Consider the following 24,388-nt stretch of genomic DNA (forward strand, 5'->3'; position numbering starts at 1 on the left):
ATTTGTAATTTCATCATTTAATATAATATACGTGTATGTATCTTGATTATTTATTATTTTTACTTTATCTTATGTTAATAATAAATAATAATTATCCAATAAATATTTTTAGATACCAAAATCTAAATAATAAAGTATGGATATCTATTTTTTTTATTAGATAAATTATGGTATATGCTTTAAAGTTTTTTTATGTTTGCCTTAACTAAGAGGACTTTAAATTTGAATATCGAGTGCTAAGTTTGATGTAAATGAAAAATATTATAATCCCGTGTCTAAATTCTAGATGTAAAATCTGGATTGTCCTTACAAATCTAGACTTTTAATCCCAAATTTGTAACAATTTTAGGAGTAACCACATGGTAACCACTCATCTTCTTCATTTCTTCCTTGCTTCAAAGATGGATGACTAAAATTGCTTTGCTCCATTACCTTGCATGCTTAAGGTAATCAGTTATTTACACAACTGTGGACCTTGTTAGGTCCAACACACACTCGGGCCTGGCCTTCTTTTTTTCTGGCCCAAACTCCATCACTTGTCTTATTAATTTTAGTATATGATAGTAAATGTATAATGATTTGACGAGAGCAATGAGAGTCTCAAAATGGAGAAAGTCAATAGTGGGACGCGACACTTAAATTGGATAGGTTTATTTGTTTAGTAGATATTAATACGACGAGCCTTCTCATTATAAATACAGAGTTGATCTACATATACACAATATGTAAGCTATTGGTAAACCCATAACATAATGTTTGACATTTTGTATCCTTAAAATAAATAAATAAATAAATAAATCTAGAAGGACCTTTGAAATGGTATTAACGATCAATATGCAATACTTATCCATGCTCGTAAATTTTTAACTAGATATGGGTTTATAAATATTGGGTGTTCCTATAAGCTAAACAAGTACTCATGGATATTATGTTAGTTGAATTTGGATAATTGTTTTAGAGTGTTTTTTATGCCTATCTCGTGGAAGAAATTTGAATTTTAAAGTTAGATGTTAAATTTGATATTAATAATCTTAACTCTAGCTATTATTTCTACAATTCTAGATTATCTCTCAAATATAATTTTTTTATATATAAAAAGCAAACTAAAAACTCGTGGAATAATCAAATGACCTAAAAAAGATTAACTTAGCTTTTTATAAATATTTTAAGGTAATTAATTTATTTTTTAGTCTAAATAATAATTATTTTGCTCGATAGAATATCAATAGGTAAAAGGACATTTTTGAAAATAAAAATAAAAATTCTACAAGTCGTGCAAATCATATGTCAAACCCTTTAGTTTGAATAAAAATAAAAACTTTAATGGCAAGAGCTGTAAAGAGTACGCTTTCATATAGAGAAGACATTTTGGCTGCAAGTACAAAGATGTCGTTCGCAACCACAAGGACACATCCTACACTAATTCCCCTAATCTTTCCTTCTACATTTGCAAGGGAGACTTGCATGCAGAGCATCACTAAATGTGCAAAAAAGTATACTGCTGGAGCATGAACTGATTCTGTCGATCCATTATGAAAACCTAAACATTATTTACAGTGAAAGAAACAGTGAAGCATCCATGGTAGGAAACAACAGCTTTGGTTCCATAACCTGCTTCGCTTCCTTCTCTTCAATGGAGGTAGCCGAGGCCAGAGAAAGAGTGAGAGACGTCGAGCATTCGTTATTTTTGTTGCTCGTTAGTTCATTGGAATCCCTAGTGTCTTTGCTTCTATTATGCCCGACATTTGGAAGCAGGGAAACAGCCCCATGATCGCGTGATTTCCCAAATCCCAAGGAAAGTTCAAGGTTTAGATTTCCAGATTCCAAAGGATTCTCACCATTCATGGGACCTTCTTGACACTGCCCGGACTTAATATAAACAGGACTAAGATCAATTACCCCAGATGGCAATCTATCACCCAAAAACTGGAAGTCACCAGAAGTACTATGTTCCAACATTCCATTGAAATTTTTTATCCTTTTGCCCTCGCATTCTTCATCGACTGTTACCATTTCTATATCACTCTCTCTATTTGGATCAATTTGTTTTCCTTTCTCCTTTTCCTTTTCTTGCCCCTGTACAATAAACAGCAAATATTTGAATTCATGTTCTTTTGTCAGTTTCGTATGATTAAGATGGTGAACTCCGTAAAACTACAGCAAAGGGGTCATAACTAGGCGAAGATAGTAACATTAAGATTTAAACTTGTGAGCATATCTCAAAAAAGCATTATGTAGGCATATCTCAAGTTCAATGAGATTAATAACTGGAAAACCCTTTAGAAACATGAAGAGAAAGCTTGAAAATTATTGTGGTCTCGTGAGAGGATTGCATTTCTGTTAGAGTTGCATCAACGAAGGAAAGTCATAAAGAATCTATTCTTTTAGGAAAACTGAAAAAGAAAAAAGGAAATTCAAGTTGAGTTATAATCAGTTCTGCATCAAGTTATCCTGAAAAAGGTACCCTGAAAAAGGTACGCCTTATAAACAGCATCTTTTGGAAATAAACTATGAGGAACAGTATAAATAAAAACATGCTGACCGAGTACTAAAATAATCTAAAAGAACATCAGTCTAACCCATCAGACCAAAGAAAGAAAAACTTGCAGTCTGATTTATGAATAGCAAAGCTTCCAAGATGGAAACAGCAAGCAGAATTTATGCTCTGTTAGTGCTTTTTCATTCTTTTGCTTTTTCCGGGTAAGCAAACTAAGGTGAGGTTGTGTGTGTTTCCTTTGTTCAGCAACTCATTTACTTAACATGATGCATTTCATGTACAAAATGAAAGATAAAAATAACCAGACTAGCAACTAGGGATAGACCACATTACCTGAGAAGGGTCATTGTTTTTCACATTCCTAGACAACCATTCACTCTTCATTGAAGTGCCATCAGAACTCAGCCATTTGTCAAAAGTTTGAAAACCTAAAAGCTTCTGCAGTGGAGAAGAAACCTTGTTTTCGCAGCTCTCGCCCGTTCTAGCAAGAGTAGGCACTTCGAATGAGGTAACAGAGTCTGATGTTTGTTGAATATTGTTAAAAATATTTGAGGGAGACATAATTCCACTCGCATGAGCAGAGGAATGCAGGTTCTGCAAACCAGAATGTGCCACATTCAACCCGGAAAAACAAGTCCTTTGAGGATTTGGAGTTTCCTGTGAGTAATTTATCTTCCTCCCTCTAAATACACCCCATAAAAACAGCATTTGATTCCAACCTGGAACAAGTTAAAAATTTAACTGAAGTACAATAAACAAATCCTCATTTCATCTGGACAAGTAAAGCCAGCTTTCAAAAGTCATTGCTTACGCTGGGATCTTTTTGGAAGCAGCTTAGATGAGAATATTAGCAGATCAAGTCCATCAATGTTTGCTTTTAGACCCAAGTTGTTCTTAGTCATGTATTCCATCAGGATCTTGTAGTTACTTTCATAGCTGCATGAGAAGTGTACAAAAAAGTAAGCCACCATGCAAGTAAGCATTATAATCTCCATAAAGTAAAACTTTAAACCTCTCCAAATCCTTGGCAAAAAAGTAGAGTGCAATGTTTTCTTCTTTGGCCTCGCTTTCTGGGGGCTGAGTTGGCCACATAACCAAGCAGGATGCTTGCTCTGCTAGAATTTTCTGGGGAAATTTACGCACTATTTCATGAACTTTAGGTGAAGCACAACTTGATGCATGTGCTTGAATGCCATCGCAAGAACTAATAAACACTCCACTTCTCTGAATTCCAAATCCACCTCTGCACAACAGACCAAAATCCATAGATGAGACTATTCCAGGAAGAGCAGTGCCAATTTACAACATATGTCTTCAACAAAATACAAAATGTAACAGTAAAAAGAGAAAAATGACATACTGCCATATGCACTCAAGCTGTGGGGCAACAGAAACCCAAGAAGGAATATCCACTGCAGAAGGTAACCAGGTCAATCCTTTCAGATAAGATGGTTCATTAGAATGGTGGATGGTGATCAAATTATTTTGATTTGATCTGGCGGAAAATGCTTCATCATTTGATGCATCATTGAGAAGCCTTTTTTGTTCTTCATTTGGAAAGTTTCTAAGAGCAACATCCCTGATGGATGTTAATGAGCTACTTGATTTTCCATCACCTTGGACAGCTGTCATATCATGATGTCCGGGCGTAGACAAAGGCAGTACGCTAGCTTCCCCTCCTTGCGGGGTTCTTTTATCCCTCATTGATGCAGAGGCATGATTATCGGCAACTGGTGATTTCTTCAATGATTTATGGAATGTAGTTTCTGATACAGCCAAATTTTGCCCTTTTACATGTCTTAGTCTTTTCATTTCTTCTACATGGGCCAAATTAGAAGAGATCTTTTTAACCTTGGAGTCAGCAGCATTTACATGGTCAGAGCTAGCTTTCTTGAATGATGTAGATTTGCATGGTATCCTGCCAACCCCCTCCTTATTGCCACAGGTAGCAGTTACTCTCCCCAAATTTTGCTTGTTGACACCACCCTCTGACTGTTGGAGTTCAGCTTTTGAACTTATATCAAGAGGTGATTTTGATTTTGAAAGAGAACCTGTAACCAAGGGTTAAAATTTAACCAAACAATTAAAAGAAGAAATCAAATGAGACTTAACACAACTTCTTCCTCAAGTTACAGTAAAAGCTTAACATGAAGTGATTTATTAGCTTAACTGTGGCTACTAAGAATTCCAGAGAAAAATAAGAATTATTTCCAGAAGAAATACCTTCATAGGCTGGTTTCATTTTCCTCGTATCAATGTTCTTGAGGGAAGAACCCTGGCAAATTTCCACTTTGCAGCAAGGATAGGATTCTTTGGATAGCATAGATGAGTTGTGATCTTCTTCAAGGGCCATTCTTTTTGCAGTGAAGGTTTCTGAATCATCCGCTGGTCTCTTAGCAGGGAAGTGACAGGAAGCACTATCATTTCTTCTGTTCTTATCATCACCCATCCCTTTAGTATTTGATTCCAAACTAATCTTACAGCTGAAAGCACCTGAATTTTTGGAGTTCTTTATTATCTCATTCAGGGATGATTTCTCTAATTGAGCTGCCTCTTCTTTTTCGAAGTTATTTTTCTTTTGTCTTTTATTTTCATCCCCAAGCATGCACTCTTCACACATCCAATTTCCTTCAGGAACTTTCTCCAGCTTTTCACGCATGCAATATCTGGTTGACAGAAGTCAATGGGAATAGCTTAAATGGCACCCACATGAGTAGCACATATTTTCAACAGAATGATTAAATGAAAAGATAAGGATCCAGAAGATTAGTTATGTACTTACATGTGTTCTGCTCCATCACTGCACTTGCTACATGTAGCAAGCTTCTCCTCCTGACCCACATCCCCACAGATATCACAGACTTTTACCTGCTTTGCAATGACATCAGAAAATAACCAGCCCATGTCAATCCTGAAAGTATTTTAAAGTTTAAGCAAAATGATAGCAGAAAATGTAAAGACGTTTAGGAAATGAAATTAGAACAAGGTGTATATCAGGAGACTCTACAGAAATAGAAACATTCATTAAATGCAACATGGTGAAGCGAAGTTCATGTTTCTAATGGCAAATTGTTAAGACAAGAACCCTTAAACTAATAAACAATAAGACTTGAAAAGTTTGATATGATGTATCCGTTACATAATTATCCAATAACTAACAAGGTACAAACACTAGAAAAAACATCTCAAATAATATACAATGAGCCAAATTCAGGAAAGAATTTGGCAATAAAATTAATGTAGTAAATTACCAAGAATATATGGTTCTCTCTCTCAAACAGCAAAAGAGAGAGGAATGCGCAAGGATCTCTAACCATAGGATGGAGAACAAAAGCTTAGATAGAAATGAAGGGAAAACAAACTTTTTCAGCAGAACTCATTTTGCTGGATTCACACATCACTTTAGTGAATCAAGGTAGGTCAACTGCACAAGCTAGGTTGAACGGTAAATAGGCATAGGTCATAATGGTTGCATCATGCAATCAAAATGAGAAGTCTAATTAAAAAGTTATCATTTTCCACATCAAATGAAATCTCTTTAATGAGTCTTGTAAAACAAGAATAAGAACTTGTTCAACCGTGGAGTACTTAAGGATGGATGTGGTATGTTAACTAGCAATACTTTATATCATTCTAGTACCACAATAAAAAAAAATCAGGACTCCATATTGTTGATTACAATGGAGACCAAGAATCATGGGTTCACTCCTTTCAACTCAATAAACCTGTGACACAATTGTTTGAGGCCAAGCAAGCAACTTCCTTTCCATGTCATTTTATAAACAATTATCTCCAAGCCTGCCACACTAATTAACATTCTCTCGGTCATCTTTACCTTGAGTTTTTTCATTTATACTGCATATGAGCAGTCCATCTTAGACAACCTCTCTCAATTTCTTCGGTACTCTGCATCTAACTTGTCGTGTTGTATTCATTCCTTATTCTCAAGTTTCTTCTAAAACTTAGACATGCTATTAGCACCCAGTTTCCGCAATGTATTTAATAAATATTAGCTTCTTTCCCCCTCTAGTAATCTGCACTAAACATAGATTACCTATCAATTTTATTTCTTCCATTAACAGCACTTCCATTTCAATCCTTGAGCTTATTCTTATGGTCATGCATGTTCACTTTGGCATTTTCCTCCACCATCAATCTTCACCACGGGCACATCTTTACTTTTAGATTACATCTTCTAAATTATAGCACACACCATAAGACCACTTCCTTAGTTCATATATTTTCTTCAGCATAGCTTATCTATCACAACACCTCAGAGGACTGGCCTTTGCCAGAAAAGTTTCTAGTTTAAGTTTGTGTTGGTAAGCAGGATTTCAATAGAACCTAGAATATATATATATATATATATATATATATATATATATATATATTAAGTTTAGAATTTTTTAAATATTTCTTACAAAAAAAATATTATTGTTCAGAGCTTTCGGAAGTTGAAATTACTATTTTGCCAGCTTTACTAGTTTCATATTAATAAACATTATAAGCGCAGTATATAAAGCTCAAAATATGCCAAAATACATAAGAAAACAATACATACCTCATCTTGTATGTGGTCCAGTTCACCATCATGGTCCATGGGCTGAGCCTTTGGAGGGGGTTGCCATTTAGCAGGTTCATTTTCCTTCTGATCTGAACATTTTGCAACCGCAGCTTCTCCATCTTTCCTTCCAATCTCAGATTTCACAGGTTCTGTGTGGTTCTCTTCTTCATGTATCTGAGCATCAACCCAAAAGGTTGCTGCTCTCATCAGTGGTGATTCTATTTGCTCTTCGGAGCACTCCGATGGTTTTCCCTGAAAGAGAGGAATATAATACGTATCTAGGAAAATTAAATTGCAAAAGGTGTATTTATCTGCTTAGGGGAGAATGTCAATCACTCACCTTTGATGAGTTGGCCCCAATATAGAAATCTCTAGCTGAAGAAATATCTATTTGGTTAGATTTATTTGAAAAAACTGCAATTGTCGGTGAAGATTCTTTGGTAAACTTAATTAAGGTTCTAGGCTGATTATTGTCTATTGTATCAAATTGACCTTTAGCTAAAGAACAGAGAGTAGGTCGAACATTAGCAGCATTCTCAATTGCAGGAAAACTGTCAATTGAGGTTGAACTAGACGATACATTCTTCCTATCAGTATAGCAATGATGATCACCAGCAATCTTGTCTGTGTACTCTGAACCACTAATGCAAGAGGCATCATCACCAATGCATTCCAATTCTTTTGGCTTCTGATGATTTTTAAACAAAATATTACTATCATGAAATAGTATTGTTCTGGATAAACCAGGATTTTTCCGAGCAGTCTGCTGATCATTTTCTTCTACTAGCATCTCAGAGTGTTCAGAATTACCAGATGCTCTCAAAGTGTCTTTACTTTCTTCATTTTCAGAGAATGAATCATGACTTGAGCATGCACTTAGAAGGTTGCTAATCTCGCTGGTGGAACGATTTCTACTATTGCATGAACTATCTACAGGGGATAGCATATCAGCACCACTGCGAGAGTATTGAGCGTCTACTTTTCCCTTGGAGGTTTCATATGAAAACCCAACATCGGCCTTCATTCTCAGCAGTGACGCCGCCATACAACATGAGCATGAGCTTGTGCACTCATTACACGTCCCAGATTCTTCTTTGATGTGAAGTTTATCACTTGAATACTGTTTGCTACCGAACATATTTTCTGTGACAGAGGATCCCTACAATTGCAAACTTTAATAATTACACCTAAGATGGAAATGCAGTAATAAGGAAACAATATAACTCAATAATGAAATTCCAAGATTCACAAACTTGAATGCACAAAAATAAAGTGGTAGCATGGATAGTTAAACCCATTGTTGGCAAAACTGACAGATTATAGCAAACAATACTGAATGAGTAGGTAGTTAATTTATTCACTAAAATTCTATTTTAGAAAATTAAAAGAATAAAGTGCAATATAACTAATGCTACATGGCAAGAAAATTAGTTTGGTATCATAAATGAAGCCATAAAAGCATTAGTGTTCAATACATGTAGAAAAATGAAACTTTCTCCATTTGGAATTGATTGTGCAATGAATCAAATCCAGATTTTCCTATTTAATTTTGGAACATATAACTAAGAATCTAAAGTCCATCACAGACTGTGATATATGTCCTGGTGATGCTGAATATAATTGGGCTCATTTGAAACGAAGCTCCCCAACAAAACTTGTCATAAATTAAGTAATTATTGGAAACTACTGGATAAAACGACTGATCGGCACGTTGCTTTACTATCGTGGCAACAAGATTCATTGATGATCAAATAAGCAACGAAACAATCAACATATCAAAAGCATCAAACAAAATCAACTATGGTTAGATCACTCTTACCATATTCAACCCAACAGTGTGGTTCTTTCCATCTGAAGGCCCTTCTACCGGATAACCGACTTTAAATGTCGGCGCGATCTATAAAACAATAACAAACCATTCAGCTAATTAATGTCCACTGTAAATCACCTTACCAATAAAATTCTCACAGCTCAAAACAAAACACAAACGTTTTTCTCTTTCTAAACTATGTTCTCAAAATGAACAGGTTTGCATGATTAATTCAGATCACAGTGATAAAATGAAAGGCTTATTTCGTATTCCTGCTGTTTAATTACTCAGAAACTGCGTAAACACTTACAAAACAATAGTTGCTTATATCACACATTTCCATTGCAGTACGGCAGTGGTCACAGTAATAAAATAAAACTGAGGGTACAAGAACAACCAAAACAATAATAAAAGTTGAGGTTAATGATCACATATATGATATATCATGTCTTCTCCTACCAGTGCACAGGCTAAATGAATTAATCCGCAGTTATAATTTTATATAATAAAAAAGATTTGAGCTTTATCATAAAGAAACGAAACCCAGTACATTAAGCAAACAAAATGGACAAACTCAGCTTCCTTCACACAAAAGAAAAGACCAAAAACAGGTCAAAAGAACATAGTCAACAACACCACCTCTAATCCCTTAAAAACAAAGAAACCAATATAAAAGAAAACCAGTTTTATTAGCAAACTGAAAAAAAATGAAATGAAATGAAAAGAACTTAGATTATGATCTTTCGAAATTGAATCAACCCACAAGCTCAAACCTTCTCTAAAAAAAAATGAACCATTAGCACCCCAACCAAAGAAAAAAGAAAAGGGGGGCTTCAAAATAAGAAAAGAAACCCGTGAACAACAATTCTACCTTGTACTCAATAACCTCACTACTATTCTCATAAACCTCCTTCATACTCTTAAACCTGACTTTCCTCATCTCTCAAGAACCAAACACACAAACAACAACAACAAAAACAACAACAACAACAACAACAAATCTAACCCTTTATACAACTTACCTTAAAACTCAAGAAGGAAACCAGCAAGACACAACGAGATAATCCAAAACATGACACCAAACTTACTCTGCTTTCTTCTTTCCTTATATATCTTACTCTCTTTCTCTCTCTATAGATTTTGTTTTTTTAATTTATTAGGTTGCTTTTCACAGAAGGGGACTAGGGAGATTTTCTTTTGTATGAGGTGGCAATTATCTCTATTTTTTTTTATTATTATAGAGAGAAATGTCGGTGTGTTGCAAGCTCATACGATGGCGTAAATGTATGTTTGGGGTTTTGAGCCGCCTGATTGTGGATTGGGACCAGTAGAGTTTCTGGATGGTTATGATTTGAGAGACGTGGACGGTTATTATGGAAGAGAAGTTGGGCTGTTGCTTGGGATGCTTGCACGTGTCAAACGTGCCAACGGTTTTTGAATTCTTAACCATCATATTCATGGGTGGATAAACACGGAAGAAATGAAATCCCTTTTATGGAGGTTGCTTTTCTTAGTTAAATTGAACCCTTTATTAAACAATACACGTTAAGAGCAATAAATTTAGAAATCTTAATAAACCGCGCTGACCGTAATATAATATTCACTGAAAATTTATATTATTATTAATTTTAAAATTTATAAAATTAATTAAGATACATACAAGCTGACTCGAACATCTATATTAATAATAATAATAAAAATCCTAAGCACTACCAATAATAAAATCTTAGTACATTTTATTTATTTATTTTCTATAGATATTGTTTTCTGTAGTATTCATTCAATAAATAAATGGCAAAAATCATAATTACCTTGTGTTATCTTCACATGTCTTACTTGATTTTCCAAATATGAATTTTAAGAGTTTATGCCATCACATTTGACAGTAATAGCCTATAAAAGTTATTTAAAAATAATCAGAGAAAATTGAATAAAACTTGACAATTTAAAGTAAAATTGACCAAAGTTTTTACATTACTAGGAGGGAATTGTATCATTAATCATAACACAGGGCCACAGGGGAACTTAGGGTTTTCTCCTTCAATAAATCAAACATCATTGTTTGGCATTGTTATATATCTTATAGTAACAAAAGGAAAAGAATCTAGAATTAATAAGTCAATTCATTTATTATTTATGTTTTTATTCGGGATTTTGTTTTTAAAAACATACTTTTATAAACAAGGGGTTATACCAGTGGTTTTTTCTAAAATTATGGATTGAGAGCATTAAAAAACCATTTATTTATGCGTTTTAAAAGTATATATTTTTTTTAAAAAAATATTTGTTTAAAATTAATTTTTTCAGTGTTTTTAGATCGTTTTAATGTGCTAATATTAAAAATAAAATTTTAAAAATAAAAAATATTTTTTTAATGTATTTTTAAATAAAAAATATTTTAAAAAATAAATGTTATTACAATACTAAACGGGTTCTAAGTTATCTAAAGCAATCACCTAAGATTTATAAATCTACTTTTTTATTTATTTTTTTATCCAAGTTCAATCATATACATGAATAAATGCAAAACCACACGGTCCACACCTACAGAGTCAGATTGCATGTATTGGAGAGAAAAAATGGTAGAAATCCAATATAAATTTGGAGAATTAAATTTCTTAACATCTAAGAATAACTATCAGGACTTAGCCCATTAACAGAGATCAGAAGGGGAAAAAAAATTATTATTTGTCTTTATATTTCCCTATAATAGGAATATTATTAATTTTAAAACTGAAAATAAAATAAATACGCTGAATAATTTTGAGCTTTCATTTTTAAATTTAATACTCGACTCATATCACGGTTTATTTGATGTTATAATTGTGATTATGTTTTAAAATTGTGTTTTTTTAATATATTAAAATAATATTTTATTATTATTTTTATATCATCACATTCAAACAATTAAAAAATATAAAAAAATAAATTTTTTTTTTTGATAAACAGTATTTATTTGGATGGAAATGAAAAACACGGTGCAAGTCACACAACGTTGCCTGGTATCGGCGTGACAACGAAGGACATGCAACTGATTGGCAGTGATGCAAAACGAGCGGGTAGGGAGGTCACAGCTGGACGAGGTCAGGGACTTACTATATAACTCGCTCCGTGACCCGTCAAATAGCTAGATTTCAAAATGACAGGTGGACGGGACAGCGACAAGCACGTAAAATGCAAAGAAAGAAAAGATGGTTAAAGCAAAGAAGGAAGCAGGTTTCCCTTTCATTGATCGACGCTGGGGGGAACGAAGGTATCTTTCCCTTGAAATTAGGTCGTTAAGACTTAAGAGGTGATCGCATGAATTATTGGGATTGCGCAGGATGGTTAAGATTTCAGTTTTTTTTTTATTTTTTATTATTATTTTAATATGCTAATACCATAAAATAATTTTTTTTTAAAAAAATATATATTATTTTGATGTATTTCTGAATGAAAAACACGTTCAAAAGCAATCACCACCACAATATTAAACACCCCATGAATTATTGTTATTTAAAACCCGTTTGTTATTATGATAATATTTATTTTTTAAAGTTTATTTTTCGCTTGGAAATGCATGGAGATAATTTTTTAAAAAAAATTATTTTTAACGTCAACACATCAAAACGATCTAAAAACATTAAAAAATTAATTTAAAAATAAAAAATTCAATTTTTTTTGCACTAGAGCTTTCCAACCATAAAAACAAATGGAGTCCTAGTTTCAACCCACTTTTCAAATTGCTTTCAAAATTGTTTTTTATCTAAAAAAATTAAATTAATATTTTTTAAAATGTTTTTAATATTATGATATGTAAAAAAAATATTTTAAATTTAAAAACACTATTAAAAAATACATCATATCACAATATCAAATACACACTTTTAACTAAAAGTATTTCAATTAAAATAGTAATTTTTAATTGAAGATAGCGGTGTTTTTACAATAAAAAAAAATATTTTGATTTAAATATTTTAGTTTAAAATAAGAAGATAATATTTTTTTAATGTAGAACAAAAAATTATTTTAAAAAATTATTTTAAAATTTATTATTTGCTATATATATAAATTGTTTACTAACTTTTTTACATATGATATTAAAATTTTAAATATTATTTTAATTTTTATGGGTTGATATTGGGCCAAAAAAACCCCATGAATTGAATAACATTAAAAAACAAAAACAATGGTGTTGACGAGAAAAAAAGTGTGGAGTACATTTGACTATTTTTTGTTAAGAAAATAAAAAGAAAAGATAATTAGATTTCAGATATATAGTTTGGTTTGTCAGATTTTCAAATCTTTTTATTTTTTTTTTAATCTAAGAAATAACCTTCGTGCATCAATTTTTTTTTTCAAGTCTTGAGTAGAACATCCTCATTTGAACTATTGTATTCATAATAAATTATTTTTTGAATGGTTCTTATATCGATCCAAACCCTAAATATGGAATGCAAATAAGTTCAATTTTAAACAAATGCTAAGATTAATTAAAACCATGACTTCTTGATAATTACCATTAGTCCAAAACCACTAAATTAATTACCATGAGTCCACAACCACTAAATTAAAGGTATATTGGTTAACTATCTTGCGATTTGGTTGTAAGTGAGGCACGCTTTAATTATTAACTAACGTGATATTTATTTTTGTGTTTAAAAAGTATTTTTGAAAAAAATTATTATTTATTATTTTTTTCATTGCTTTAAAATAAATTTTTTGATATTTTAAAATTGTTTTGCTGTGCTGATATTAAAAATAAATTTTAAAAATAAAAAAAATATTTTGATGCATTTTTAAACAAAAAATATTTTAAAAAGCAACCGCTATTATAATACAAAACCGAAACTTACACATCAAATTTGTAAATGTACTAGCTAATTGACGCACTATGTCATGGGTTCGGAGAAATTCTTTTTACAACTGGTAAAAAATATGTAATTGTTGTCAACATGGTTTTAATAGCAAGAAAATTTTAATTATGAATTTAAAATTTAATATATTTAAGGTGACGTTTTATCACTAAGATTATAGAACGAGTTTGTTTGTGTATTGAAGAGTAAAAAGGAAAAATGTAGAAATGAGGAACACCAAACAGAGATTGTAAATTTGATGGTCAGTAGAAACAGTAGCCAGCAACCAGGACCTTTTAACAGAAATCATACTGTGCAGAATCTCTTCTAAAATTCAAGCGTATATCGAAAGGTTTTACCCCAAATTGATCTGTATTTGAGTCCTATAGCCGATGCTCTCATGCTCAACAATGGCTATTAATGATCTCACAAGATGCATGCAATATACTAGGAGTAGTGTTTGAGTATATCTTAATTTTTATATCCTATCTTACGAGGAAACCAATTATATATAAATACTTACTTTCATATATCTTTTTATATTTTTTGAAACAATTGGTTTTTTAAAATAAGTTTCTTTGTAATCTATTTCTCAATTATTTATATATATTTAGTTAACCATGTATGATCAATAATAAAATTTAATATTTATATAAACGTTTTTTTTTCACTTTCAATTAACTCTAATATATTACAGCGTAATTATATATATATATATATATATATATATATATATATATATATATATATATATTTTATCCCATGTTATGATTTTTTTACTGAAAAATCCTTTTTTATATATATGATGCGTAGTTTTTATTTAGGGCAAACTCATGACTGTATTTAGAAAACAACAAGAAGTAACAAAGAAAGAGGTTCATCCCAAATATTTGAGTAGCAACTTGATGAAGGCAGGCAGAAATAAAACCAAGATAGGAAACAAAAACTGAATAAAAACAACAACAATAATTGAAATGAAAAGGAAAAAGTGTATACAAAAGGGGAAAAAAAGTAAACGATGAGTGAACATTATGGAAACGGAAACGAGAAAAAGGAAAAAATAGAGTTTTGTGCGCGTGTGTGTGTGTGTGGGGCTGAAATAGAGCAAAGATGAAAATCAAGAAGAGATATCAAGAGCAAAGAACATTAAATGAACATAGGATGGAGCCATAACAAATGAAAATGAATCAAAACCAATACAATAGATATTAAACGCGAGATACAAAGAAGAAGAAGAAAGGCTAAGAGTGAAAGATGGACATGCTAGATCTTAATGAAATGAAGTCTTAACTGGTACAGAAGAATGAAAACAAAAGCTAACTGAAAAGGATGATGTCTAAGTAAGGTTTCTGTAAGTGGAAACACCAATGGAATTGCCGATGAACAGGTCTATTTCATTGGCATTTTCAATTAATAATTTCACACCCATTCCGTTGAAAAGTTTATAATTCGATGATTGTTGCCCGTACACATAAAACAAGGTTTGGTAATTTATTTATGTCTACAGAGCATCCACTATCAATATATAGAAAGAAAATACATATATACAATAATGAAGGAGAAGAAGGAATAACTCTACTTAACTCAACTCTCACTCACTGGCTGCTTCACCTAGTAGACATACATCAATGATTTTCAACTCAACTTCAATCATAATTTTAGCACACTTTAGCTATGCTTTTATCTTTATATCTAACAATCTCCTACTTAGATAAAAGGAATCAAATTTTCTTCTACCCTCGATCATATTCATATGGTAAACTCCCATTTGATATGAATAAGCATCACTTAATGAACTTTCACTTGATTAAAATAGTCCATCTCGCCTATGTTATTGTGCATCCTTGCACTTCATCTAGGCTACAACTTTCTTTACAATATGGTAGAATCTCTTCCTCACCTATAAATCTAATAATAACTCAAGTCTAGAAAGCGACAAACATCATTTATATATTATAATGCTATTAAAAGCTCCCCATCCTTTCAAAATATTGTTTATCATGAGTTTTTTTCCTTACTCTATTCCAACCTAGGAATCATATCTTACCACTTTATAAGTCATCTACTCTTTATCCAATAGTTTAACTAGCTCTCCATTTTTCTTAAAGAGGCAATCTATAAAATTGATTTGCACTTGTTTTTATATTCCGAGTATTATAATGTCATTAAAAGCTCACTACTTTTATAAAACTCTATAAATGTGGTTCGCTCCTAACTAGGAGCTTGTCTTACTACTTCACGAGTATTTTGCTCATTGTCAAGAGACCTACTTAGCTCTGCACTTTATCACAGGGGTAATATCATCTCCATATTCATTCTAGTCAATACTTTATCATTATCTATGCCAATACTTGTATATCTATGTATCTCTATCTGAGTATTAAATTAGTTCTATCATTAGAGATAACAAATCACATTTCTATTCACACTAAAGGATCACTCAATTAGATGGCTAGCCACATCATTTCTGAAGAGTGTTCACGCTTGTCTCTAACATAAAACTCCAACTACAAGTTTAACTTTATAAAGATAGATGTTCTACTTCGTATCCTAAGGCTTTCACTTGCCTTTCTCTTTATAGATAAAATGTGGTGTTAGGAATGAGATTTAATTCAATGATCAACAATCCTATTTGGTAAAAGTTTTTTTTGGCAATTCCATATTAGATAGAACTTTTTAAACTATATCGATCCATCGTACTGACTTTTGTATATTTAAGCAATCTTGTATATGTGAATAGCATCATATAAATAATTTTAACTTATTAGTTGTGTTTTACCTATCTTTAACAGCTATTCCATCATATATTTGGTCATAAACTTTTCCTTTCTAATCCCATCGCAAATTATTTAAACATCTTAAGTAATCAACTTATCTTATTTCTCTACACCTAGCGAGACTACTAATGCTAGAGACTTGTCAATATTGGTTTTTCATCTTTTTCTCTATGCATCATGACCTTTCCACATTCCATATGTTAAGGTGTCCAGAATACCTAATTCCACATTTCTTCACGGTATCAAGCATGCCAAATTCTCTTTAACAAGGCTAAAATCTCTAATAAATTCCTCAACTTAGTAATTCAACATACGTATTGGGTTAACATGTGCGATTTTTCTTCTTCAACATTATTGCCCACTAAGATGACCTTTAGATGACTTTTATAAAGGCAATCCATCATAATTTAGTTTGCCACCATTTCTAGTCCAATTCTCAACAATTGGACAGCATCATTGCATCTAGACTTAAATTAGCTGAGAACTCGTCTAAATCGCATTTTAGACAGCTTAGATTTGATCAACAAGAATCTAGCTTAATGGATAGCCTAAATTAAATAACAAATCTAGTTGCATATAGGATTGATTGTACTCAATCTCTACCATAATCTCATGGATCGGCTCAACTCACCCATGACTTGCCTCAACTCATTTCGGCCTGGCTTATGGCTCAATAACATGGTCGGTAGAACGCTCTCACTAACATGCATGCCGACTAAACCTATATTGATGTCAGGATGACATAATAAATGACATCATCTTCTAGTATCCAGGTTGGGTCAATTGGTATTCATATTTTGTCCAGGTAAAAAAGGCACGCGGTTAACCCTTTCCTCAATATATGAAGGCATTTATAGTCTCTTTAGGATTCTATTATGCATGCAACTTTTATGTTGTGTTTATCCCAATCTTTTCTTTATAATGGTATGTTCAAAACATATTTTGGATCATTTTATTACTGGGTAAAAATCAAACATCTACTATTTTCTTTATCCAATGTTTTCATACTAATTGTTAGGATCGATTGATTATTATCTAGACCCAAAACACAAAGTTTTAACATGATTCAACAATTCATCTATATCCACGGAGCAGCCAATATCAATATATGGAAAGAAAATACAAATCTATAATAATAAAGGAGGAGGAACTCTACTCAACTTAACTCCCACTCATTTTGTAATTATCTCATATCTCTCTCACCCTCTACTATGGAAGCTCTCTCTCACTCGCTGTTTCAATTGGCTGTATTTATTATGATTCTTCTTACCTCTAATTATGACTAAAAACGGGGGACAAACATTTCACTTTCAACCAAGATTTCTATCAACAATGGTAGAAATATAACCATGATTTCCAGCTCCATTTTAGCCATGATTTCAGCACACTCTAGTTGTGCTTTTGTCTCTATATCTAATAAAAAAGCACGCACATTTAAACAAAATTCAACAACCGTGTTGGAAGGATATATTAATATAAAGTAGTAATAAATAATTCAAGGGCCGAATTACTGTTTTTTTGTTTCGAGATTGAAAAGTTTTTAAGATTCACTAACACGCTAGATAAGTATCCGAGCTTGCATGGAGTGTTTTTTGTAACTTATAGACAATACAATGTAGGGGGGAAAGAATTTGTAATTTATGATGAACCTATGAAGCAACTAAAGATAAATAACTTATGATTAATCTTTCGAATCTTGAACTCCACGCTATTGCTAATTTTCAGCCTTATTTGACAAAGCTAAAGAATCATAGAAATTCTTGAGCATGGCATTTTATATACATACAGGTGCCTCGTTAAAAAAATCAATATATTTAAAAAACTTTAAAAATTACTTGTCTAATATCATGACATAATTTAGCGATATGTACATTTTAGTATTTAGTCGTGACTTGAGCTTATATGTATACAAAATCCTAGAAAATTACATAACGATAAAATCAAGAGAAGCAATGAGCTTCCTCGTCCAGAACCTGAAGAAAGAGAGAACGAAAAATGAACTAGTTTAGGATTACCCATTTCGAGATGCACCCAAATTAGTGAGCGAACACATCAACGCAGCTAGTCCTGCCAGGGGAGCTCAATGCGAGGAATGCTGGATTTGAGAATCATCGCTTAATGTCCAAGTGCCAAATCTACTACAAGCCAAGGACAAACTATAAATGGAACAAAATCCAGATATATATTGGAAACATCACGTTCCAATTTCCAGGAAGCTGGGGCAACTCAAAAAAAAAAAAAAAAAGAGAAAAAAGAAGCATATTGGAAGCCCTTCAAAACTAGAAATTAACAGAGTTTACATGATAGTCATTTATTTCTTTAACACAGCACGCTTCTCATCTAGAATCTGGTGGTATTGTTATGACATCCACTTCGTTGCAAATCAAGCTTCTAATTGACTGATGATGCTGGAAAAAATCTGGTAGCCTTGGCACATATCAGAAAGCAGGCAGTACTCATTCTTGGCATGATATGTGGCCATTAAACCTGCACAGGGATGCAAGAGTTTCGGTGTAGAATGAATGATCATCCACTCAACGAGTTTCTATTCACTTAACCATGATGCTGAGGACAAACTGATAAATAGTAGAATAATCATTGAAAAAAAAAGAACTTAAAACCTTAACTCCACAATTAAATAGAGGTTTCAGAAAATGGCAACTACAAGTACTTCTGAGTCTCCATAGGTAATATTTATGGAATTATACCATAGGTTGGTTGGGTTTTTAAGGTCCATGTGCAAGAAAGCTCTTTCAACACCATCTTTCTGGTAAAAGCTCAGAGATAAATTTTTTGAGCATCCACTCAAAGACTCGGATAGAAACCTGGCAAGTAGCCTTCTTATATTACACAATGGATTCTAGAAACACCATCTCCCAGGGGATATTTTCACCTCATGTTGGATACCTGACCTTTCTCAAGGAATGGTGACTAGCTTTCTCTAGATTTCAATAAATGCTCATGTGAAGGCTAAATCATTAGCCAAAAGAGTGCGAGTTAGACAAAAAAATGAATGCAGTAGGTCTAGGTTTCCTTTGTTGCTCAATCCCTAGCCTATATAGTGAGTTGTTATTGTATTTTGCATCTTGTTTGTCCTGTAACATAGAGTACAACTTCAGGGAAGCACCAAGTAAACTCTCAGAATAAGCTACTTTCAGCTTCAAACATGAAAAACAAAATAAAAAAAATCAAATCAAAGCTGTCAAAGTTGAGATGATACCAAAATGCACCTTTTAGACTTTCAACTACAAGACTAATAATGCAGAATAATGTGTACTTGCCTAATGGATAACCAAATTTACACCTGCATATTTGCCTAATGATTACACCAGCCACAAAAATTTGTCAATGTACATCCATCCTACTGCTTTTTTTTTGTTCTTTCTGAATTCACCACATGCTTAACCATTTTCATGGTGAATTTTCAAGCTTTTCCAATGAGCTCTAAAGAGATTGAAGGCAAGAAGGACAAAACAAAGAAAGAAGGATATGAAATGAAACTACGGACTGGAAAGTGTGGATTAATTCAAAGTTTCTAATGTATTCTGAAATAAGTATATATGGGTAAATTAGCCCCACAAATTCCTTCGACAGATAACGACAATCTTAATTACACCCTAGCATCAATAAGGCTTGAGTTTATACAGTGAGATTAAAAATAAAGGATGAAAAGAAGCAATTGCATCATACCGTAGCCTGTAGTTTGAACATCAAAACCTTCATCCTACAAAATCCAAAAACATTAACTAACGGATGAAAACTTAAAGGCAAGTTACCATGAAAAATGGAAAAAAGGAGATATGTCTTACTTTCAGCTCTCGAATTAGTGGCAAAGTCCCTGTGATTGAGTAAGGCTTTACATGCCCAACTACTTTTTCAGTTGCTTTACACAACACTTCAAAGCCACGGGATTTAAGATCACAGGCAACTCCAGATGACGCTTCATTGAAGGTCACGGTAAGGCTGTTGGAAAAAAAAACATATATAACAACTTCCCGGAAGAGGTTGAAATGATGAATGAGAATAGCACACAAAAAAATAATTCTTAAGAACAAAAATAATTACATCCCAGAAACAGGGGAGATCCAAGGTGACAGAACAAGAAAGAAGACACACCTTCCCCTCAGGTTTTCTTCTGGGAGGACATATTTTGAAACCGGGCCCCTTGTGTCAAGCTTCTCAATGTTCTCATTTATTTCATCCACATATTCTTGTAGTTTGTCCATCACAACTTTGACACTGTAAATAATCAGAATATTGGAAATCAGAAACCTGATATATTATTGGGAAAAAGAAATGTTGGAGCTATCCAGAACAAAGTAGACCCAGATCAGAATTACAAGGACATGCTCTATAAGTGCTAAGACTCTGGGAGTAACACAAGGCATGCAACTTACCTATAGAAGGGTGTTAACCTGAAACAGAAGAAAAGGAACAGATGGTGAGACTTCATTTTCATATCAGTTGCTTGTATAAAAATCTCTGTAAAAAGTTATCAACCTGACATCTCCTGAAATTGTACACTCAGCAGGAATTTGATTGATCCCACCTCCTGGATCTGCGACAATAAAGATGGATTTCAGAAATTAAAGCATTTTCTTTCCACAATAAATCATTGCATACTGATACAAAACTTACAACTCCATTGAGTTGGCTTCATTGTTGATGGTGTTGCAAATCCATATACTTGCTCTTCCTTATGGGGTGGGAAGTCCTTGTAAAATCGAGACTGTATCTCTTTAAGTGCCTCCATCCCCAGCTCCAAAGGATTTATAGCCTGCAAATAATACACTCCTTGAAATTAGAAAATAAGCAGAAATTGGAAATGTCACTCCATCTTATATTCTACATAACAATTGTTTCAGAAAGTTATAATGACATAAGTAGCGAGCAATTTATATCACATATGAAACTAGAAAGTCCCTTATTTGACTTAATTTTGTGAGCAAATCATCATCTATATAAAACAAATCTAGATATGTCTGCACAATCTACTGCTTTAAAGATACTCATCAAAGGGCCATAAAATCGTGTCTTTTTAGCAAACTCTCAAAACTGGGAAACTAACATGTAATGGGTCAATTGTAAATTGAAACTAGTTTAGTAATAAATTCTTAATTTTCTGGTTCTAAAATTAATGGATTAGCAGTCAAGAGGTTATATGTATTTCCAGAAATTGTTTTCAAATCCGCTCTTCATCATCCAAAATGCTTTAAACTGGATACCTTCCTTTCTACTTCTATAATCTATACCAATGCATGCAGCATCTACAGCTAAGCTGAAAGTGGGGAAAAGGTATTTTTCCACATGCATGTCAGTATTATACAAATTAATACCAGCTTGCATAGACATGCATGTGCACGCAACATACTCTAAAATTGGTCATGCTATAAAAGGAAAAGGAAAAACAGTACTTGCTTCCGAAAAGGTAATAACTCATGTCATGTAAGTTCCTTTCAAATATGTAATTATTTCAGTTCCAATAATCCAAACTGTGGTCATTATAACATCTTGGTTTTTCCACGATAGGCATATGGCCACACAGATACAAAGTGATTTAAAATCACAGCAACTCAGATGATTTCGTCCCAAAAGAATGCGCAAACTAGAAACATACAAGTTGACCCCACCGAACCAGGATAGGTATGGTGAATGGAACCGAGTTTTATGTCAATTCAATTTTTATTAAATTATCATTATTTGCGTAAGCAAAAAAGGGAAATGAAAAGAAAATTACTCCATCCACTTGCTCTTTTAAAATTTGTAATCACACAAACCACTTTTACAATACAAATTTCTGCATGTTGCATTTATCATCTTCACTCCATCACTTGCTCCTAGTTTCCAATCACACAAACCACTTTTACAATACAAATTTCTGCATGTTGCATTTTATCATCTTCATTGTGCAAGCCAATCAAAAGTCAAAAGTCAGCAAAACTCTGTTCTTATTATTCTACTAGAAATAGTCAGCAAACCACTTTTACAATATAAATTTCTGCATGTTGCATATTATCGTCTTCACTCCATCACTTACTATTTCTAGTTTCTAATCACACAATCCATTTATACAATATAAATTTCTGCATGTTGCATTTTATTGTCTTCATTGTGCAAATCGGTCAAAAGTCAGTGAATTCTGTTATTATTATTCCACTAGAAAAAGCCATCAGTTTATGCATTAGTATTGTTCATTAGTTTTTGATTTCTATCCAAATTACACACATTGGTTTACGTATCACATTATAATAGTCCTCTTTGAAAAGCAGAACCAGCAAACCATTCATAAATTTTTTTGGTTTCATATATTTATATCAGAAAGGTGGCAATAGTTTCCCCAGTGTAAATAAATGCATGAAAAAAGTTCCAAGTTGAATTAATAAGACAATAGAGATTGCCATAGTATACCTTATGTGGTAAACCACTATGAAAAAGTTTCCCGGTGAAGTGAAGTTTCCAAGGAATCATACCGCCAGTACCAATGCAAGGTTGTTTATCTGCTGTGTCAATCCAGAATCTACAAACACGAAATCACATCGATTAGATCAAATTTATACCTTGGAAAAAAACGAAGAATATTAAACTAAATTTTCGCTGAAGCTTCAGACAGACATCTACAAGACCATAAAGATGATTTATTTAATAACATGTTCCTTTCTTTCCTGCAAAATTGTAGGTTCCTTACAGAGGGCCTCCCTTCAGCTTATTGAGCAGACCATCTTTCACAAGTGCATCCACACCGACCCCTGTTATGGAAGAATTCTCCTCATTGGCTATAAAGACTGCAACTACTGTTGACTTCAATTTCAGCTTCGTCTCCCCCAACTTCTTCATCAGTTCAGTCACAAGAGCAACATGTCCCAAACAATCCGTGGTTCCACGGCCACGAAGTTTTTCCCCATCAATGCTCAACGAAAATGGATCAAACTCCTATGTATAACAATCACCATCATTTTGCATTCAGTGTTAAAGAATGACTGAGCAAAAATATCGAAATCTTCTCCTGAGATAAAATTACAATATTTCAAACCAAAACAAACCCGGTTCAAATTTTGTAATTAATAACTCAAAAGGTGTAAACTTTAAACTGAAAAATGTGAGTTTGAATGCAACTGAAACCTTAGCCACACCACATAAACATGAGAACCCAAATAAAATTCAGCAACAACTTCATGAGGAAATAGTGAAACTCTCATAACCAATTCAAAATCAAACAAACCCCACTTCAATAAACAAGAAAAGAAAAAAGAAAGGAAGGAACAAACCCAATCATTGGGATTAGCAGTAACAACATCCATGTGCATGCCAACAAAAGACAAGATCTTTCCTGGTTCAGTACCAGGGTACTCCACAATAAGATTGCCTCTTTTAGGGAAATAAGAGACATGATTCACAATCAAGGGACCTCCTCTAGTGGTGGTGCTGTAGGGGAGAAGAGAATTCAATACATGAGTGACAACCCTGTCTTCTTCAGGGATCAGCTCTGGTGGGTTGTTCTGGACATATTTGGACTCCCCAATGATGTTTTTCAAGAGGGAAACAAAGGAGTCCTTGTTCAGGTCTCCTAGGATTTGTTCAATATCGGCCATTAGCTTGTGGTGTCTCGGTGAGAGACTGAGAGAGAGAGTATGTTGACAAAATGCTGTAACTCTCTCTGTATATATAGTCTCTATAAAGCTGCGAAACGGATCTCCTTTGCTTGGAATTTATGCTAATTGACACTGTTGCCTTGGAACCGTACCTTAAAAAAACAAAAGAGTAAATCTTGATTATTATTTTTTTCAAAACTTTTTCAAAGAAGTGAGGCTTTGGATTATAATTTAATAACAAATCTTTGATAAATTTGTATGATTTCTAATTAGAAAACATCTTATTTTTTTAATAAGATAAAGGTTTATATAATCA

General features: G+C 32.9%; 2 protein-coding genes across 4 annotated transcripts; both read right to left on the reverse strand.

The window, feature by feature from the left end:
* Positions 1–1,285: 1,285 nt before the first annotated feature.
* Positions 1,286–10,055, reverse strand: LOC133700507 (protein PARALOG OF AIPP2-like). Of its 3 annotated transcripts, none has more exons than XM_062124059.1 (11): positions 9,894–10,055; positions 8,881–8,958; positions 7,402–8,220; positions 7,059–7,313; positions 5,280–5,365; positions 4,721–5,163; positions 3,858–4,548; positions 3,510–3,740; positions 3,309–3,433; positions 2,831–3,216; positions 1,286–2,076 (listed from the first exon to the last, which is right to left on the reverse strand). In XM_062124059.1, exons 2-11 carry the CDS (start codon positions 8,881–8,883, stop codon positions 1,552–1,554), a joined length of 3,564 nt encoding a protein of 1,187 aa, XP_061980043.1. In that variant the 5' UTR covers positions 8,884–8,958; positions 9,894–10,055; the 3' UTR covers positions 1,286–1,551. The 3 variants fall into 3 exon arrangements, with proteins under 3 accessions (XP_061980043.1, XP_061980044.1, XP_061980042.1); XM_062124060.1 differs by having other exon boundaries at positions 9,960–10,041; XM_062124058.1 differs by lacking the exon at positions 9,894–10,055 and adding an exon at positions 9,182–9,326.
* An 8,591-nt stretch (positions 10,056–18,646) lies between these two features.
* LOC133702167 (acetylornithine deacetylase-like) lies at positions 18,647–24,144 on the reverse strand. The gene is made up of 10 exons (XM_062126419.1): positions 23,749–24,144; positions 23,169–23,413; positions 22,892–23,000; positions 21,122–21,260; positions 20,984–21,041; positions 20,881–20,898; positions 20,600–20,722; positions 20,293–20,446; positions 20,174–20,207; positions 18,647–18,970 (listed from the first exon to the last, which is right to left on the reverse strand). The coding sequence occupies exons 1-10, from the start codon at positions 24,070–24,072 to the stop codon at positions 18,867–18,869; spliced, it is 1,308 nt and encodes a 435-aa protein (XP_061982403.1). The 5' UTR covers positions 24,073–24,144; the 3' UTR covers positions 18,647–18,866.
* Between the last annotated feature and the right edge of the window lie 244 nt (positions 24,145–24,388).

This window comes from Populus nigra, chromosome 8 (genome assembly GCF_951802175.1).
Source record: "Populus nigra chromosome 8, ddPopNigr1.1, whole genome shotgun sequence".
NCBI lineage: Eukaryota > Viridiplantae > Streptophyta > Magnoliopsida > Malpighiales > Salicaceae > Populus > Populus nigra.

Coding starts and splice junctions, on each gene's coding strand:
- LOC133700507 (XM_062124058.1), bottom strand. CDS start 9,214: ATGGAAATGTGTGATATAAGCAACTATTGTTTT. Junction 3,741..3,857: donor CAGCTTGAGTGCATATGGCA/GTATGTCATTTT, acceptor TCTGTTGTGCAG/AGGTGGATTTGGAATTCAGA. Junction 2,077..2,830: donor AAAACAATGACCCTTCTCAG/GTAATGTGGTCT, acceptor TTTATTGTACAG/GGGCAAGAAAAGGAAAAGGA.
- LOC133702167 (XM_062126419.1), bottom strand. CDS start 24,072: ATGGCCGATATTGAACAAATCCTAGGAGACCTGAACAAGGACTCCTTT. Junction 21,042..21,121: donor GAAGCCAACTCAATGGAGTT/GTAAGTTTTGTA, acceptor TTATTGTCGCAG/ATCCAGGAGGTGGGATCAAT. Junction 18,971..20,173: donor TGTTCAAACTACAGGCTACG/GTATGATGCAAT, acceptor ATCCCTGTGCAG/GTTTAATGGCCACATATCAT.